This window comes from Schizosaccharomyces cryophilus (genome assembly GCF_000004155.1).
Source record: "Schizosaccharomyces cryophilus OY26 unplaced genomic scaffold supercont4.4, whole genome shotgun sequence".
Taxonomy (NCBI): domain Eukaryota; kingdom Fungi; phylum Ascomycota; class Schizosaccharomycetes; order Schizosaccharomycetales; family Schizosaccharomycetaceae; genus Schizosaccharomyces; species Schizosaccharomyces cryophilus.
The window spans coordinates 79,677-97,578 of record NW_013185627.1 but is presented as its reverse complement, the minus strand read 5'-3'; the positions used below and the strand labels follow the sequence as shown (position 1 = coordinate 97,578).

Genomic DNA, 17,902 nt, shown 5'->3' with positions numbered 1-17,902 from the left:
ACAATGGAATATCTTCGTTTTACAAAGTTTCTATATCAAGGGACTGCTGATGCTTCATAACACAGTTTTGTTTTGTTTTTTATTACGCTTTATAAAAGATCATTTTAAATCATGACACTCTACACACAAATGTAAAATTAACCTATAATAACCATTTCATTACGGGATGTGACATGAATAATGAAATTAAATTAAAACGTGAATTACTACTTTAGTCAAAGCACAATAGAAATAGCATATAAATTTTGCTGAATTGTAGGTATTACTTGCAAATAAAAAGCTGGGATTCTTTCATTAGGATTGATACAGAGCAAGCTAAACCGCATCATAGAAATCAAAACTGTAAAAGAAAAATATAGGAAAAAAAGACTAACACTTTTTATTTCTTGAACTAAAAACGCATAACATCAGCATTTTCTTTTTCAAAGATCTCGTCCAAAATAGATCATATGACAAGGTATATTCACACGATACCACAATTAATAAATATTTTAAGATGAGGACGAATTAGTGGAAAACTCAGCAATAATAGAACTCAAAAAAGCAGTAAGAAAAATCAAAAAGTTATGGATTCCAAAATAACATAACAAAATCATACAAAATCATACATAATAATTCACGATTTATCCTATGTACGGTTGTCAAAGATAGGAATAAATACCAACGGTTTTCTGAGTCTTTCACAACAGTTTAAAAATCTTGGAAAATATCCGTGAATTCTGGATTCTCAGTGCCACCATAATTCGTGGGACCAGTAGCATAAGCCTCAAATTGACTCGAATCACCCATGCCAGCACGGATTGGAGGTACATAAGGAACTTCAATTTTACGAGTCAAAATCTTGTCCCAACTGATGTCTCGGAACCAAGGATGCATAATTATATCCATACTTCCATCTTTAAGGTTTCCATACCGATTAGTAATATCTCTTTGAAGAAGATGATTCATAAGGTCAATGCTAGACGAGGAAAAATATTGGGGATAGGAGATATTACCTTCAAGGATATTCTCATAAAGTTTCATTGGATTCTCCGAATAAAAGGGAGGGTAACCAGCAAGCATTTCGAATATGAAAATACCCAAGGACCACCAGTCAGCAGCTTTGTTATAGGGTTTCAAAGAAATAATTTCAGGAGCCAAGTAATCCGGGGTTCCACACAGCGTAAAGCAATTATTGGTAGAAACACGTTTCGCAAAGCCAAAGTCGACAATTTTTAAATGTCCAAATCGATCGAGTAAAAGATTTTCAGGCTTTAAGTCACGATATACGATTTGGTTATGATGCAAATAATCTAAAGCCAAAATAACTTCGGCTGCATAAAACTTCGCAACCTTCTCCGGAAAACGATGACATTTTCTAAGAAGGGAAAACAACTCACCACCTTCCGCAAAATCCATGACCATGAATAAATTCTTAGCGTCTTGGAACGTTCCCCACAAAATTGTGATAAAAGGATGCTGAACTCTAGAAAGAATATGGCGCTCGTCGCAAGTATGTTCAACTTGCTTCATGTCAACCACTTTTCGTTTTTCCAAAACTTTAATAGCGTAGAACAACCGATTGTGTTTGGATTGAACCAAATGTACTCTGCCGAACGATCCTGTACCTAAGGTTTGCAGACAATCAAAATCTTGGATTCCATAGCGACCCTTGGTTGTATGGTCCGCAGGACGGATTCGTTTTCTCTGTAGATCAAGTAACTGTACAAGGCGTGCCTTGCGAAGTTGGCGATCTCGAAAGTTGTCGGCGCTTCTTCCGGTATTTCTGTATTGCTGAGTCTCAGTACTCCGAGAACTGGCTTCACTAGACGAAGGGGCTGGCTTATCCGTGGAAAATGAAGGCTGTTGTTGTTCCGCAGATCCGGCTTCTTGCATAGATTGCATGGACTCTACTTGAGGTCCCTCTGAAGCTGATGGCGCTGGCTGGCTCATAGTTGCTTCGTCTAAAGCGGCAGGAATACCAGATGAATAGACATTAGACGAAGAATTTGTTTTTTCCACAGACTTTTGCTCTTCTTGCTCTGAACCATTATTTTTTTGCTCTTGAGGCGGAGATTTGGGGGTACCGTCGGGTTGCCGATCCATGTAGCCATCCACTTTGCTAGTTTGATCGGTAGATGATGCAGGATATGCTGCAGTCTGCATTTTAAAACACACTGAATATATTTCCTAATGAAAAGGAAAATTTATAAAATAAGATAAGATGATAGGTGTTACTATAAGACACAAACACAGTAAAAGTCTTGAAATTTACAAGACAATGAAGAACCAAAGTTTATCGATAAACTCAGTAATTTTCCGATGATAGTTTAAAGTCCAAACGATCCACTTTTTTCCTTCCAATTGTTTTGAAAGTAACCGAATGCTGAAGAGATGAATCCCTTTTTTTATTCTGTAATAAAACAGCAAATTCAACGTACTTTATCCTCAAAGAAGCCCGTTGATTGGAAGACAAACAAGATAACTCGATACTACTGACTGTAATCTTTATTCTACCTTATTTGCTTCGTGCTTTCTATTTCCCCTGCAATATTGCAGAAATTAACTCCTCCACAAATAGTCTCTCTTCGTTTTTAAGAATGCTTTCTTAGAACTTGTGTTTTGCAGAGGGCAAGTGAAGCTTGGTGTTGTCATTCCCCAATATGTTTGAAGTCATAATTTGAGGAGGAATAACGTAGCCCATCACCCGCGCAAAATATGCCATTGAACACTTGCGTATCGACGGCTATTCCATTAAACGATTCTTCCGAGCTCGTTAAAATATAAACACTAAAAGGTAAAATAAGCATTACAAGACATTCAATAGATACAAAGAAAGTAGCGAGTAGAAATGAAAATCAAGGAAACGAAATATAAAAAGCCAGTAAGTTTATGAAGTTGCTTTGAGAGTCCTGTAAGGTAGAAATGTGTTTTTGGTTGAGACTTACAATCATAAAATGCAGAACGTATTGAAGTTTTTTTTTTCATCTTCAGTGGATTAAGACGTTTACAGTATGTATCATGTTCATGCTAACTGAATTCACGTACATGATCTGTATTAGGTTTGAATTCCTCGGTTTTTATGCTCAAGTTATCCATGGCTGCATAGAAAATATGCTCTGTTCTTTTAGATAACAGCGATCCTTATGCTTTGTAAAAGTATAGCAACATTTTATTTAATATGGAAAGTACATAATGAAGTATCATTCTATAATTGGAATACTATTGCTATCCCAAATAACGGATCATTAAACCCGGTATTTTTCATTCATAAAGGTCATTATTCATTATTTGTATTAGGAACGGCATGTATAAGCTCCCAAACTCGAAGACTCAGATCTTCAACAAATTCACGAGATAGAAACGAATATTGACAATTTTGGAATTTGTCCTTCAAGATACCACTCCAGCAAGATTCAAAAAATTGTAACAAAATTTGGACGCTCGTAAGCTGATCATTTGAAAGCTTATTCAACGACATAGTAAGCGACAATTTTGTCGAAAGCGAGCTATTCGTACGTGATTTTGACTGAGTCGCCTGACTTAAGGCACTCTTCGGTCCTTGGAATAAACTGCTTGTTTTAATCAAATCCCAAAGTGGATTAGGGGATTTGTCTATCTGACTCAATAAGTTTGGAGATTCGCTTTTAGGGTCTGTATCGTCATAAGGCATCAATGTTAGAATCTGTGATTGCTGCAACAGTTTACGATAAGTACTATTTGCATCTAAATCCAAATTCAATTTCCAATGCTTTGAACTCAATGTCGTAATGGAGTGTATACTATCAAGAGAAGGTAAAAGGCCTGGTGCTTCAAAATTTTGTACTGTACCATTCTTATGACATATTTTCATTGGAATAACGCATGGCTTCTTCGTATCTTGATCCCTAGGAATGAAACATCTTTCCTCAACAGCGAGTGCCCAAAGGTTCCTTAAAGCTTGCAAATGTAAATGGTTATCCTGTGTATTCTTCGCAAACTGAGGATATAAAGAAATAAGTAATGCTGCAATCGCCAAATTACTATGAGACAACGAATATCGACCTTCTCCTAACGTTAGAATACCAAGTGCCATATGCGTAGCCATTTGAGCACCATAATTTACGGGTTCAATTCTCCCGTGCAGCAACCGAAGCCTTTGGAGCACTTCCAAATCACAGTATCCAGCCATCACACATGCTACTGAAAGAGCTACTACATGTGTGCAACGGATGACGGTAACATAAGTGACTCTTTCATCATAAGTCTTTGCTGGTAATCGACAAAGGCGGATAAAATTGTCCAAAAAGTTGATAAGAATTTCTTTCGCTTTTAAGTTTCCTGTGCCGACAAAACGAAGTCCAAGTGAAAAACAGATACCACTTATAACATTATACAAAAGTAGATCATCTGAAGATAGTATATTTTTTTCGCGCAAATCAAATTGTGAGATCATAATATCAGGAATTTGACTTTTCACCCATTCAAAGTCTGCTTTAACTTCATCCCACATAACAAGATTTTTCCCCAAAACTCGTAGAAGAATAATATCCGGTCGATAAAAGTCAAGTAAATATCTAGATTTCGGAATATCTATTTTACTTGCGATTTCGACATCATTTGTTTTTAAATATATTAATACTAATGCCATTATTGCTCCAGGAGATCCGGTTTCCAAAGATTGAAAGGCAGCTTGACTGGATATCCCCATCTGTAGTCTTGATACAAGCTTCAAATCCGCCATTCCAGGAAGATTCGAGCCTTTTCCGATATTAATTAATCCTAACGCGAAACCAGCAGCAAGCTTGTAACCTTCGTTTTTATATTGATTTTGTTCAGGCGTTAATATTTCCTCCATGGTGACTTCCGACATCCGTCTATGACAGGAGTCGTAAAACAGCAACCCAATTCCCAGGATTCCTGCAGTCTGTGTTAAAGGCGAGATATTCAGCTCACTGGATCCCACAGGTAATAGTGCCAATACATGCACACTTAACAGTTTGGTAACTTTTGCATCCATTGTACCGAGGTAGGATACAGATAATCCTAACAGCAACCCAATACTAGTAGCATCGTGCTTGCTAGTTAAGTAAATGAAGGAATGCCATGTAGCAAGTTCTTTCAAATGGCCATTGAGGCCTAAACCGAGCAAGAATCCAGCATGATAGGGGGAAAGGGTACCAGGTCTATTAAACATTATCCAACTAGTATTAACTTCTGTAGATAGTTTGGAGACTGTGAGACCCTGAGAGACACCTGCATGGAACTCAGGCCATTCAGTTAACGAAGGGGTTATGAAATCTTTATCGGGATTAATTAGCAAAGTACCAGGATGCAGATGAACGGTGAACTTAAAAGGAAGGGGATTTATTCTTTCAGTTGGAAGAGGGTGTTTGGTACCATACGTAAGCATACCAGTGCCGATAGGTATTGCTAGACTCCTAATACAAATTGACTGAGCTAATTTTTGTTGCATCGTGACTGAACTCAGATCAATATCAAATTGATCAGTCATAACGCTGATTTGCTTGGAATAACATAGCAACTGTTCAACCTCTGCTAAACGACGGTCCTCGCGGAAAATCATGTCAGTATAAGGCTGTTTAGCATGGGTAGTTTTGAGATCATTAAGTGTAAAGTCGGTTACAGAATTCGTTAAAACTCGTATATTCTTATTTTCTTCTGTCGGAGTAGAGAGAAACCAATTTGACTTTTTAGGATGTAGAAAACAATCAACATCTAAGCGATTGACGATCTGCAGTTCCTCGCTTCCCCAATATCCTGGAAAATCATAAGCACATATATCCAATATGGTGTAAAAAATCGATGAAATGCCCGAGGGATATCTTTCAATACGTTTTCTTGTTATGCCTAGACGCACCATCTCTTCAACAAAGTTATGCAATGACATTTGATGATTAAACAAGCAATCAAAGAGTTGGAAAATGGCATAGCTTTGAGGAAATAGGGCATAGCATGAAGATGGTAGACCATAAATTTCAGGACTGTAAGAGCTTAAAAATTTTTGGAGATAAAAACATTCAATCATCCACTTATATATAGAAGGAACTTCATTTGGTTCTTGAATTCGCGTTTCTAATAATAGCGGTTCAATTTTACAAATATCTGAGGCATCAAGCTCATAATATTCATTGAAACGCTTCCAGCATGTCAGACGACTTAATTGATACAAAAAGGATACTAAATAATCCTTTCTCGGTTTTGCAGTAATGTCCAACCTCAGCTCCTCTGCTATGAAATGTAGAGATAGACTAATAAGTGGAAGAAACGATTTGAAGGAAGAATAATCAAATTCTGAGGAAAGGAAAAAGGCGATCTCGATTTCTTTCTTAAAGTTTATTAGAGATGAAAGATAAACTGCTTCCTCCAGTGTATCTGTTTTCTTTGGAAGCGCTCGGGTAGGAGAAAAGAAGAAAAAGCATGCTAAAACTGCTGAAAAAAATGCTTCATCATCATTAAGTTTATAAGTAAACAGAGAAAATAAATATCCTGTATAAAAGATTTCATACTCACGGAGAGGTAAAATATGCCGTAGTACTCTAAACAACCATTTAACAAGACTGTTGGAGACGTTTTGATCAACCGATAAATACCTTTTATTTCCTTGCGTATCCTCCAAATAAAGGGAAGCACCGTGCACAGAGAAATTACGAAATGACCCTTCTAAGGTAAGTGAAGGCGACATGGGAGATTCCAAAGTAACCTTTCCTTTAGCAGAAAGAACAACGATTTTCTGGAGATGCTTTGATTTCAATGCCGCGATGTTGGTAGCATGTAGCTGTAAAGAATCCAGAAAATAGGGTGGTTTTCCTTGTACAAGACGAAAAATCATCATATAAGCTTTTTGAAGTTCTTTGACAAGAGAGAAGATAACAAGTACCCCATTAACGATGACGGAATCGAATGAAGTTACGGAACTCATGGGGAACGATTCAATGTGAGAAAAGACAGCAGAATATACAAATCCCTCTTCCTCAAACTTGTTGAATATGGAATCAGTGGCCGAGTAATACAAAGATTCTGACCGAGTGATTTCGGAAAGTCTGTCTTTTGAGGCGACACTAGATCTCCGCTTTCCTCGAGGCCTTTGACTAATACCGTGTGTACTTGTATCTGAAAATCTGCTTCTCCAGAACGATAGCCTCTTTTCTTTCTCATTATGGGTCACAACGATGTCATTGACAATGTAAACAATGGAATCATGAGCAGAAAGCTTTTTTTTCCCTTCAATACGGATCAAACTCAACTCGTCCAATGGCCCATTCAAACAAAAGATGCGAGGCCATCCATCTTGTGCGTCTTCGCTATCAAGATGAAGACGTTCTAAATAAATACCCTTTGGAGAAGCCCAAGCGCTTTTGGTAGAAAACGGGATATTCACAATATACGTGTCATTATTTTGATCATTCACATAATATATGTACCCAATATCATCGAGAATAACTACGATTGCTTTTTTGTTTTCATCGAACGTTGTAATGAGGGCCGCTCGCACGTTTTGACCGTCAAGACTATAATCAAATGTGCGATTCAAGTGATCGTTTACATAATAGTTTACTGAGCTTCCTTGGATTTCGATTCGTTCTGTTTCTTGTAAATCAAGTATTGTGCTAGACGTAGATTCGTCGATAATATCTGTTTTTAGTTCCAGCATTCTTCATCAAAATTTATCCAGTTTAGTCTCTAAAATCTACACATTTCCTTCACAATAGGAGTTTGGAGTCGGTTAAGTGGTGGAGGAATCGTCTTTGGAAAATGTAAACAAACAACAAACCACGTTGTTGTCGTAACTGGTCCTTTGTTTACAATTAGAACCTGTTTCGATCCTTTTTGTTTCACTAATTTTTTTTATACTTCGTTTATTTTCACTTTTACTGTAAATTACAAGTTCGTTGTCGATAGAAACCTCCTTCACATAGTTCCTGTTTATTTCTGCAACAGGATGCTAGATAACACACTGTATCACCTTAAACTAAGTTTACGATAAGGATAACTAGTACGTTATGTTAGTAAATAAACCATGTGGTCTTGATGAAACTTGATTTTATGAAAATGCTTGCTGAAAGTTAATTGTTCGTCGATCGTTTCGTTATTTCTTTCAGTTGTATCGTAGAGTTTGTTAAAATGATCGCTTAAAAAAAGAATTGATTCCGCTGTTCTTATTTTCTTTCGTCTTCCGTTTACCTGTTTTCATGAAGAGTAACAAACTCAATAAATTAGTTAGTTGTCTCTAATTGTCTAAAGAAACAGATATTTCATTGGAATTTTGGCCAAGCTCCTTTTTTCTGTATATTAAATTTTTTTGCAAACCTTTCATGAGAACTGAACCTATTTCTCGAAAACAACTATACGATGTTCATGGAAACAAAAATCAAACTGGGTAGACAAGACAATTCTTGCGCATGAACCAAACGATACCTTCGCTGACTCCTCCTCTTCCTTAATAAACACTTTCTTTCTTACAGCTTGCACCAACGAAACGTGAAGTATTCAAGAAAACCAACATATACCATACTCGTCCTACACTGATTCATCTTTTCCTGATTTCTTGTCTCCAATTTTGTTAATGTTTTTCTCTCTTTGTTACCCAGTATTCAAATATCCAACTACCATCTTGAATGATCATTACATGTTCTCGATTTCTTAGAGAAAATTAATCTTTCATATGACAAGAAATACCTACTGAAAAGGACCACGAACGAAATACTTCCTCCGCTTTATATCTGATCAGTTGTTTAATATCAAAACACATGACACCGGCATAAACTGAACAATATGTACTCACGAATATCATTTTACACCACCTCAGCTACCCTATAGGTTAGGAGGTTTTAAATGTAATATAAAACATGTTTTTTAACAAGCATTCATACAGCCAATTTTTTTTGTAACTGTCAATAAACAGATAAACATCATGTAGACACACTCTCTTATACGCAAAAATTCGCTATCTTTGATAGAGACATCGTTTCTCATCGGTATTCAGAAGGATATAACCTAAGATGGCTCTATTATCTTATACGAATAAGAAAAGCAATTCTTGGAAAAGAAAAGAGAATAAAACTAACATCTATTTAAAAAATAATAAAAAAGAAATTGAGTCTTTTTTACCTGCCTTTAAATTTACGCTGGAGTTTCCCTCCTATAGTTAAGCATCTCTATGAGCAGCAACAGTTTTTGGCGAAATTTCCGTCTATCCCGGTTCTCATGGACTAAAAATCCAATCCTTCCTTTATATAATTTTCCTGTGCGTCGTTCAATGGGCTCATCTGCTCCTACGGGTCGTTTAAGCCTCAGTCAACGTGTGAAGGATCTTACAAAAAAGTATGGCTGGTGGGCTCTGGGAGTATACTTAGGCATCTCTGCCATCGATTTTGGAATATCCTTTGCTTTTGTTCGTACATTAGGCACAGAGAAGATTGGTTACATTGAACAATCGGTAGTGGGAAGCCTCCGTCGCTTCTTCAATTGGGAACCCAACGAAGTTCCCTCCCCAGATGAGCCTCAAACGTATCATTCTAGCATATGGACAGAAATGGTCGTTGCTTATGGGATTCATAAGGCTTTGATTGTAGCTCGCTTACCCATCACAGCTGCAATTGTTCCTCCTCTAGTAAAGCGATTCCGGGGCAGAAATATGCGATTACGATAAATTGAACCATACTTCTACATAAATTGTTTTCCTTGTTTTACGATTTCCAGAAGAAAAAAATAAGAACAGCATGAGTTTTAATAAGAATGTATCTTTTTTCGTTATCCTCCTCTTGATCGTAATGAAACAATCCAACAAATGTTTTCCCAGCTCACCATACAGGTAATCTTGTTTCTAACTTTTTATATTACGGTTCTGTACAATAAAAACATATTTTCTATTTGAATGGAACAAAAACTACAAACACCATATATTGTGTGAAGCTTCTTACCAAAACACCATTTTTATATTAAAAATAAGCAACAATGACAAATACATGCTAACGAGCCAATGTTATATCATCAATCTTCATGATCATCTTTGTCGTCTCAGCAGCCAGCTGAATAGAGCTAATATTAACAAGAACGGGCTGTAAGACCTTCTCCTCCAAAATGTCTGTAACAATTCCTTTACGAACATTGATACCAGCAGTTTTCTCTCCGTTTGCATGACGGCTGCGAAGTTCTGTGACGACTTGAATAGCACTTAAACCAGCGTTTTCGGCAAGGGTAACGGGAATGATTTCTAAAGCTTCTGAAAATGCACGGAAGCAAAGAGCCTCTCGCCCTTCCAACGTACGAGCCACATCCAAAAGGTGCTGAGCAGCCTCAATTTCTGGAGAGCCACCACCAGGAATCAAAGCTCTTTGCTTAACAAGACAACGAATAACGCACAACGCATCATGAAGAGAACGCTCGGCTTCTTCTAATGTAAGAAGGTTTGCTCCTCTACAAAGAATTGACACAGTTTTACCAGCGTTCTTTACGCCCATAAACTTGACAATTTTTTCACCAGATGAAGAGGCTTCTTCTACCAAGTCAGCATGGCCCAATTTATCTTCAGTAAAGGATTCAATGTCGGCAATAGGCTTGCAGCCTGTGGATTTACAAATAAACTCGACTTCATCACGTTCAATGTCCTTGATGACCATAATTTTAAGCTTGGCCAAGAAATGAAGAGCCAAATCGTTGACGGCATCACGAAGAATGGATTTCTGAATGAGGATTACATTAGCACCAGACTTCTTAATTTTCTTGCACATGTTGAGTAAATATTGACGTTCTTCTTTCAAAATCTTATCCATTTGACGATAATCATTCACGACTATTTGATTTTCCATATCGGGCTTGGGAGGAGAAAGTTGGAATTGAACAAGAGCGATGTTTGCCTTTTCCATCCGAGACGGTCCACCAGCCGTTTTCACAGCAGTCTGCGTTAATGCAAGACCAGGAATCAATTCGGTGTCATCAATAATACCACCAAGCTTCTTTACAATACGAATGTCCTTCAAATCAACGTTTGTAGCGACACGGGGATCAATCACCTTCAATACAGCATCCACGGCAATAGGGGCGAGCAAAGAGCTATATTGGGAGACAATTTTAGAGTTCAAAGACGTGGTAGCGGCACGTAAGAGCGATTCTCTGTCTGATAATTCAATATCGAGAGCTCCCTTTTTCATGCATTCAACAGTAACTTCAGCGGCACGCTGGAAAGACTCAGCAATCACAGTAGGATGAATACCCTTTTTCAAAAGTTTCTCTGCACAACTAAGCATAGATCCTGCTAAAACTACAACACTTGTCGTGCCATCTCCTGCCTCTACATCTTGAGCTGCACTCAAGTCTACAAGCATCTTAGCAGCAGGATGAAGGACTGACAAATGCTTCAAAATAGTAGCACCATCGTTCGTTAACACAACCTCGCCTTTTCCGGTTTGAATCATTTTATCCATTCCTCTAGGTCCTAAACTCGTGCGAATCGCGTCTGCAACGGAGCGCGCAGCAGTAATGTTCGACAAGCGAACTTCCTGAGGCTTTTCTCGGTCCTGAAATGCCACTTGAGACGTTGCAGCTTTCGACATTGTTGTTCGTTTAGGAAAGGCAGAATTGAGCTGTTTCTTTAAAGAAGGTCTGAGCTGCATAATAGTGAATTAAAAAAGATTTTGTAAACATACATTAACGAATCTTAAGAGTTCACTATAAATTACTAAAGTAATACTGTAGAGATCCTTATAGTATTTACCAAATTTTTTAAACCTACGTACCGTTGCACTATCTAATATACGGTTCTTCAATTTCTTTCAAGCTTGATGTTGCAGGATGGTCAAAAACTTTTGCTCTCTTAGCTTTACAGTGTAAACAAGTTGGAGCAGAGTAATCCATGAATTAATCGATTTAAGAAATCAGATATATAGCCTAAAACTTGGAGCATCATGAATTGGAATATCTACATCAGCCTTGAAGTTCGTTTCCAATTGGCGACAGCCAAGAAGTTGTTTAGTTCTGCAAGTGTAAAGCATGAAACGCCAAATTCTTCTGTGGCTTTCTTTGACGCGGCCCTTCCTGGGTCTATGCCGGTATGAATTTTTACAGAATCACAAAATTTTAGTCTAAATATGTGCTCTTTGCTAACTAGGAAACCAACAGTCTCTAAACCCAGAAGCTTTAAGGCTTGCTATTCAAGGAGCGCTGGCACTCAACTGCGATATTGCGCCAATTTGTCAATTTGATCGAAAGTTAGTCTTTCATCCTGATTCGCTAGCTGGTTATCAAATCACCCAACATGAGATGCCATTGGGAGAAAATGGATTCATAGACCTCTCTCAAGATTTGGATGAGGTTGAAGATATGCGTATTCCTATTCAGTCCATACAGTTGGAGCAGGTATGATTTAGCCATATATATATTTCTTTTGAGACTAACAACCTTTCAACATAGGATGCTATAGAGTCAATCCAGGCGAGTCATCCTACCAAGCGTTTCCTGGATTTTAATCGTGCTGGATCACCAGTGATAAAAATTACTGTACCTCCATGTCTACACGAAGAGCAAACTACTGGTGCCCTTTTACGTAAGTTACGAATGGTTCTTTGTCATGCAGGGATTTTGAATAATAAAACGGAGCTCGATGGAATGAATTGTAGTGTGAATATCTCTAGTCCTTCAGGAACATCGCACCAAAAGAATATTATTTCTGGTATAAAACCTTTTAAGATAGAGCTGGAGAATTTATCTTCTGTGCAAAGTGTGATGACTGCCATTGAATTTGAAGTACGTCGTCAGTTTTCACCCACCGAAAATAGTAACCCTTTGCGTACTCAAGTAAGAGGGTTTGACGATAAAGCTGGAGAAACGTTTTTCCTTTATGAGAAACTAGTTCCTGAGGGTCATCTTTATGTTCCTGAGACGGATATACCACCCATCAACTTATCTAAGGTATATATATGAGATTTCAAAAAAATTTAAGCTAATGCAATCTAGGCATATGTTGAAAAACTGAATTCTTCCATGAAGCCTCTTCTTGACGTTCTTTATGCAACGCTAACGTCTAAACCCTATATGTTGCCTAAACCGGAAGCTCGCGCACTTTTATTCTATCCTGAGGGCTATTCCTATTATACTTCTGTCTGGAATAATATAGTCTCTCAGAAGAACTTTTCTTCGGATATAATCAATGATGCTTTAAGGTCTTTAGCATCTTTCGTTGTCACTAATCTGTCAACTATTTTCAACGAGCAAAGAGAAAGAGGCGGATTTTATTCAATTTCCCCAAAGCAGTTAGCTGAGCTTGTTTTGTCTTCGTATTCTAAAAAAGGGTCTCCCATAACCTCAGAAACCTTAGTTAATTGGTTGGCCACTAAGGCTGAAAAAAATTCTGTTTCTCGTATGGCTTAATCAATAAGGCTTGAAGTGTCATTTATTGCTTTAATGGGATTATTGATTGAAGTTACTGGCAAGGTACGGCTGCACTAGAAAAGGGGTACTATGGAATTTGAAAAATGGTTGGACATTTACGGTCAGGAAAAAATTGGGATTATTGGAACAATATTTGAATTAATATAGATGTTAACATTGAAATAAACGGAACAAATTTCTTTATTATAGCGGAATAGGTTATTTTTGAAAGGAGGCTTATGAATTTTGTTGAGTCTAATCATCATACTAATATTTATACTTATACGTCTTTTTTACGATACGATGAGAATACTCTCTTAAAGGGATGAAACTATTGTTTACAGGGTAGGGCTACCGGGTTCCTTTTTGCTATGTATAGACGAGAAGTACAGTCTCTGTTTGTATATTTGTCTTGAATTTTGTAACTCTAAGTTGCTGCTTCTAGGTGACATCTATATACAGCTACAATGTAGATATCAATACAGTTCTCAAGTTTAAACATAGGGCTAGCTAATTTCTAGGTTCGAATTGTGTACATCTAACTAGAGTTGGAACAGAATATCACTTGGATGCTTATGCGGTTTATCTTTTCATCTCTCTTTACCATTTTCCTGAATATAGGAAAATTCATCTTGAAGACCTGGAAGAGTTCTACTCAGAAATTTGACTTTTCTTTCAATGAAATGGAACCATTCGTCGCATACTATTGGCAGTGTCTTATTTCTGTGACAACTACTGTTCTTATAGAGATAATCCTTCAAGGAGACGATTCCATCGATCAACTGCTTTCTTGAGATATTGCTTATATTTGGTGCTTTTGGAAAGACTTAATTACAAGTCAAGGATGATAAGTAGAGTCCGAATACAAAATTTAGCATACTATTGAATTACTAGATGAATGACTGAAAGGATTTCGAAGGTGTAAATGTACACACTCAACAAGGGTGAGCACTTTTACTTTTCTTTCTTCGTCCGTAATAGATTTCTTTACAGATTCTTCTTTTATTCCTTTAACATCGGTTCATCGAGAGAATCTACTTTTGTAAATAAACATTTCAGGAATGACTCACAGGTGACAAGTTGCTAGGTAACATGATTTATTCTACAAGCAGCTTTGGAAAAGAAAATTTTACAACATTGAAGGTCGTATCCAACGCCTTTTTGTTAGAAACCGACGCATTTTGTATCGAATGGATCAATATTTATTAGACAATTGCGCATCTTTAGCGTCAAAAGATGTCGAGATCAATTCGTTAACTTCTTTTCATACAGCTGAATCCATCAAAGATGTAATAAAAGACTTGGCTGTCAAACGGAATCTTCCCTTAGGCGGAAAGCTGATTACTGTAAAAGAAAATATGTGTACAAAATATTGGACTACTTCAGCCAGTTCTGAGATTTTGAGTGGTATGAGTTTGCCTGGAATGAGGACCTTGAAGGTAATAAAAGACTAACAATCAGATTATGTATCTCCTTTTGAAGCTACTTTAGTGGAGAATCTCGAAAAAAACGGTGGAGTAATTATTGGCAAGACAAATATGGATGAATTTGCAATGGGAACAAGTACCCATAACAATTTACATGGGAGAACAGCATTCCCACAGGTTAAAGATGAATTATACCAGGTTGGTGGAAGCTCTGGTGGATGTGCCGCATCCGTCGCTGCTGATTTATCTTTTGCATCCATCGGTACAGACACAGGAGGATCAGTACGCCTACCTGCTGCATATGTCGGATGCGTCGGTTTCAAACCTTCTTTTGGACGAATTTCTCGTTATGGCGTTATCCCATTTGCGCATAGCATGGATACTGTCGGAATTGTTACTAAGGATGTTGAAAGTACACAAACAGTGTACAATGTGCTGAATCAACCGGATTCCAAAGATGCTACGTGTTTGTCATTACAATGGCGTAAAACGATCGATGAGCATTGTAAAAAATTTAAGTCAACAGAAAAAGCTATAGTAATTGGAGTACCAACGAATTGGAATATTGCTGAAACCCATCCAGAGGTCTTATGCAAATGGAATGAATTTATTTCCTTGTTGAAGTCACAAGGTTGTGAGATTCGTGAAATTCAACTTCCTAATTCCCTATATGGTTTAAGCATTTACGCAGCTTTGGCTTATGCTGAGGGTGTTGCTAATTTGGCTCGATTTAGCAATCCCATTTTTGGATCTCAGTTACAACAAGGTAAATATCCTGACGGTTTAGATCCTCGAACCCATCTTATGGGACAAGAGGTCCAAAAACGCTTACTAATTGGTGCATATTCTTTATCTTTTGGGTACGTTCTCTGTGAAGATCACGATTCATGCTAACATTCTTCGTTTAGAAAGGACAACCGCATAAATCAAAAAGCTCAGCTTATGAGACGAGCTGTTCAAATGGAATTTAATAGATCCTTTAGAATTCCTTCGTTACAAGCATCAGATCCATCTGGTGATGTTGACTTCATTGTTACACCCTCCTTTTTAAAACCAAGTCAGCCGATTGGAGCAAGTACTCCTACTGACTTTTTGTCAGACAGCATGTTGGTACCATCAAGTTTAGCAGGTTTACCATCTATTAGTATTCCTTTTGGCAAGGTATGCGGTGGCTTACCAATGGGAATGCAATTAATTGCTCAATATGGTGATGATGAATCTTTGTTATCTTTCTCCAAACGTTTCACTTAATTTATACTCTTAACTAAAAAAAAAGGGTCATATAATCAAATAAAATATAGAATGTGGTTTTTCGGTATTTTTGCAGAATAATCTTGTTTAATCCTGCATTATAATACGGTTTTGGTTTAGACGGATAAGCTCAGGAGCAAAGGACTAGTATTTGAATAATATACAGTTTTGATATCACCCTCGTTTAAGTGTCCTCGTTTTCTTTCTATCTTGGAGTTAATATAGTGCCAGTACAGCAAATTCATGAATGGGAAAGCTAAAAATGTATGTTATGATTGTTGTACTTCAATAAGGTTAAAATGCTTCACATGTTTCTCTTAAAGAAAACAAAAAGACACGTTTTCATCTACAAAAATCTCTACGTAAAAGCCAAAGTTCTATGTGACGACGTTTCATCCTAGAGTAGGCAGGCGAGATGATAATCCTTGTACAATTGCTAGTCAGCTCTGTGAATTCACACTAGAATTACTCTTTAAGTACTTCTCTCATTAAGTATCACTAACAACATTGGAAGCACAGAAAGCACAAACAGTCATAACTTGCCATATTAATTTGTAACCCACATTGCAACATAGTGTTTGATCGTATCAGAATTTTCATAACTATTACCTTTATATGTTCTTCCTTGGTCTTGGTCTTGATTTCATGTCATAAGCAGAGCGACTGAAAAGCGATCATTTCATTGCTTATAATAAATATATGCTTTAAACGTACATTTTAACTGAAAAATTATAATTAAAGATTTGAAAACCCTGAGAAAGAATAGTCTTTATCGAAGTCCAATACCAAACCAACAGCATTAGCAAGCTTCTTTTTCAGAGCAATAGTTTCATTTGCGTTAAATGATATTCCATAGCCATTTAAGTACCTAATACATTCATCTTTAGACAAGCGATCGATGTCTTGAGTACAAGTAATCCTAGGTAATTCTGAATCTGGATTATTGCCCTCCAGAAATGGCACTTCCATGATTGGATAACCTGCTCGTCTCAACTCCTTGTTCTCCATGCGTACGGAACGGATATCGATCCTATTGACCTTGCCCGTTAAAGTATCGACGCTTGTCTGCATAGTAACCATGCTTGACTGCATAGTAGCCATGCTCCTTTGTAAGGTTTCCGTATTCCTTTGCAGTTGATTAACGCCCTTTAACAGTAGATTAAAATTTCTCGTCTGTTCCTCCTTTTCCCTTTGATACCATAGTGGAGGCTGTTCTTGACTTTCGACTGACATTTCCGACCTTGTCCATTCATCGACTATTTTTTGGAAACCTTTTTGTTTCTCGTTAATTTCAATGTCGTCTTCAAGTTTTCTTTTTCTGCTGGCGATATCATAATCCTTCAAGAATCTTTTTCCCTCCTTTGATGAGGGCTCAGTGGGGATTGGAACGTTAAAATTGTTGGAAAATATTTCATTGAGTTCATTGCTTGTGATAGACATGCTAATTATTTCAAGTTTCTTTCACGCTGGTAGAAGGTAGGTTGTTAGGTAATTGTCACGGGAAAATACTCCGTATAGTAATGAGAGTGTAAGTGGAACACAGTTGTAAATGCTTGAATCGTCAAGTTGAATACTCTTAATTAAGTTAAGTTACTAAATATCTGGAGTGATATATCTTTAGTAACGTCTCTGGTGATTAAACACGTCTATTATCCTCTGCCAGCAAAATCTTCGTAACTGAAGATTTTGTGTGAGAAGAACGGCGTTTATATAGTAATCTAAAACTGGGAAATAAACAAACAATAAACTTTAACTAAATCCTTGATGATTTTTTAATCTTTCAGTGTTTTCTCAATTTGTTTGTTTATTAACATTGATATTAAGTCATATACTCCATAGTATAATTATTGCCAAATAGTTTATAGTAATATTAAGGC

General features: G+C 37.1%; 7 protein-coding genes across 7 annotated transcripts; 3 read left to right on the top strand and 4 right to left on the bottom strand.

Moving 5' to 3' along the window:
- Positions 1-141: 141 nt before the first annotated feature.
- SPOG_02253 (AGC/PKA protein kinase Pka1) lies at positions 142-2,621 on the bottom strand. The gene has a single exon (XM_013168194.1). It carries the CDS (start codon positions 2,143-2,145, stop codon positions 691-693), a length of 1,455 nt encoding a protein of 484 aa, XP_013023648.1. The 5' UTR covers positions 2,146-2,621; the 3' UTR covers positions 142-690.
- Positions 2,622-3,124: 503 nt separating this feature from the next.
- SPOG_02252 (anaphase-promoting complex subunit Apc1) lies at positions 3,125-7,872 on the bottom strand. The gene has a single exon (XM_013168193.1). The coding sequence runs from the start codon at positions 7,631-7,633 to the stop codon at positions 3,260-3,262; it is 4,374 nt and encodes a 1,457-aa protein (XP_013023647.1). The 5' UTR covers positions 7,634-7,872; the 3' UTR covers positions 3,125-3,259.
- A 1,135-nt stretch (positions 7,873-9,007) lies between these two features.
- SPOG_02251 (N alpha-acetylation like protein Nat2) lies at positions 9,008-11,602 on the top strand. Its single transcript, XM_013168192.1, has one exon. It carries the CDS (start codon positions 9,140-9,142, stop codon positions 9,629-9,631), a length of 492 nt encoding a protein of 163 aa, XP_013023646.1. The 5' UTR covers positions 9,008-9,139; the 3' UTR covers positions 9,632-11,602.
- Positions 9,808-11,564, bottom strand: SPOG_02250 (chaperonin-containing T-complex delta subunit Cct4). The gene has a single exon (XM_013168191.1). It carries the CDS (start codon positions 11,532-11,534, stop codon positions 9,951-9,953), a length of 1,584 nt encoding a protein of 527 aa, XP_013023645.1. The 5' UTR covers positions 11,535-11,564; the 3' UTR covers positions 9,808-9,950.
- Positions 11,603-11,885: 283 nt separating the features above from the next.
- On the top strand, positions 11,886-13,347 carry SPOG_02249 (F0-ATPase subunit E; the record flags this gene model as incomplete). The annotated part of the gene is made up of 4 exons (XM_013168190.1): positions 11,886-12,029; positions 12,100-12,336; positions 12,391-12,888; positions 12,934-13,347. 4 exons carry the CDS (start codon positions 11,886-11,888, stop codon positions 13,345-13,347), a joined length of 1,293 nt encoding a protein of 430 aa, XP_013023644.1.
- Positions 13,348-14,537: 1,190 nt separating this feature from the next.
- Positions 14,538-16,025, top strand: SPOG_02248 (glutamyl-tRNA amidotransferase; the record flags this gene model as incomplete). Its single annotated transcript, XM_013168189.1, has 3 exons — positions 14,538-14,754; positions 14,809-15,634; positions 15,683-16,025. The coding sequence occupies 3 exons, from the start codon at positions 14,538-14,540 to the stop codon at positions 16,023-16,025; spliced, it is 1,386 nt and encodes a 461-aa protein (XP_013023643.1).
- A 385-nt stretch (positions 16,026-16,410) lies between these two features.
- Positions 16,411-17,818, bottom strand: SPOG_02247 (cell surface glycoprotein). Its single transcript, XM_013168188.1, has one exon. The coding sequence runs from the start codon at positions 17,463-17,465 to the stop codon at positions 16,761-16,763; it is 705 nt and encodes a 234-aa protein (XP_013023642.1). The 5' UTR covers positions 17,466-17,818; the 3' UTR covers positions 16,411-16,760.
- Positions 17,819-17,902: the final 84 nt, after the last annotated feature.

Excerpts from the sequence above, each read along its gene's own strand:
- SPOG_02253 (XM_013168194.1), bottom strand. The coding sequence starts at position 2,145 with ATGCAGACTGCAGCATATCCTGCATCATCTACCGATCAAACTAGCAAA.
- SPOG_02252 (XM_013168193.1), bottom strand. The coding sequence starts at position 7,633 with ATGCTGGAACTAAAAACAGATATTATCGACGAATCTACGTCTAGCACA.
- SPOG_02247 (XM_013168188.1), bottom strand. The coding sequence starts at position 17,465 with ATGTCTATCACAAGCAATGAACTCAATGAAATATTTTCCAACAATTTT.
- SPOG_02251 (XM_013168192.1), top strand. The coding sequence starts at position 9,140 with ATGAGCAGCAACAGTTTTTGGCGAAATTTCCGTCTATCCCGGTTCTCA.
- SPOG_02250 (XM_013168191.1), bottom strand. The coding sequence starts at position 11,534 with ATGTCGAAAGCTGCAACGTCTCAAGTGGCATTTCAGGACCGAGAAAAG.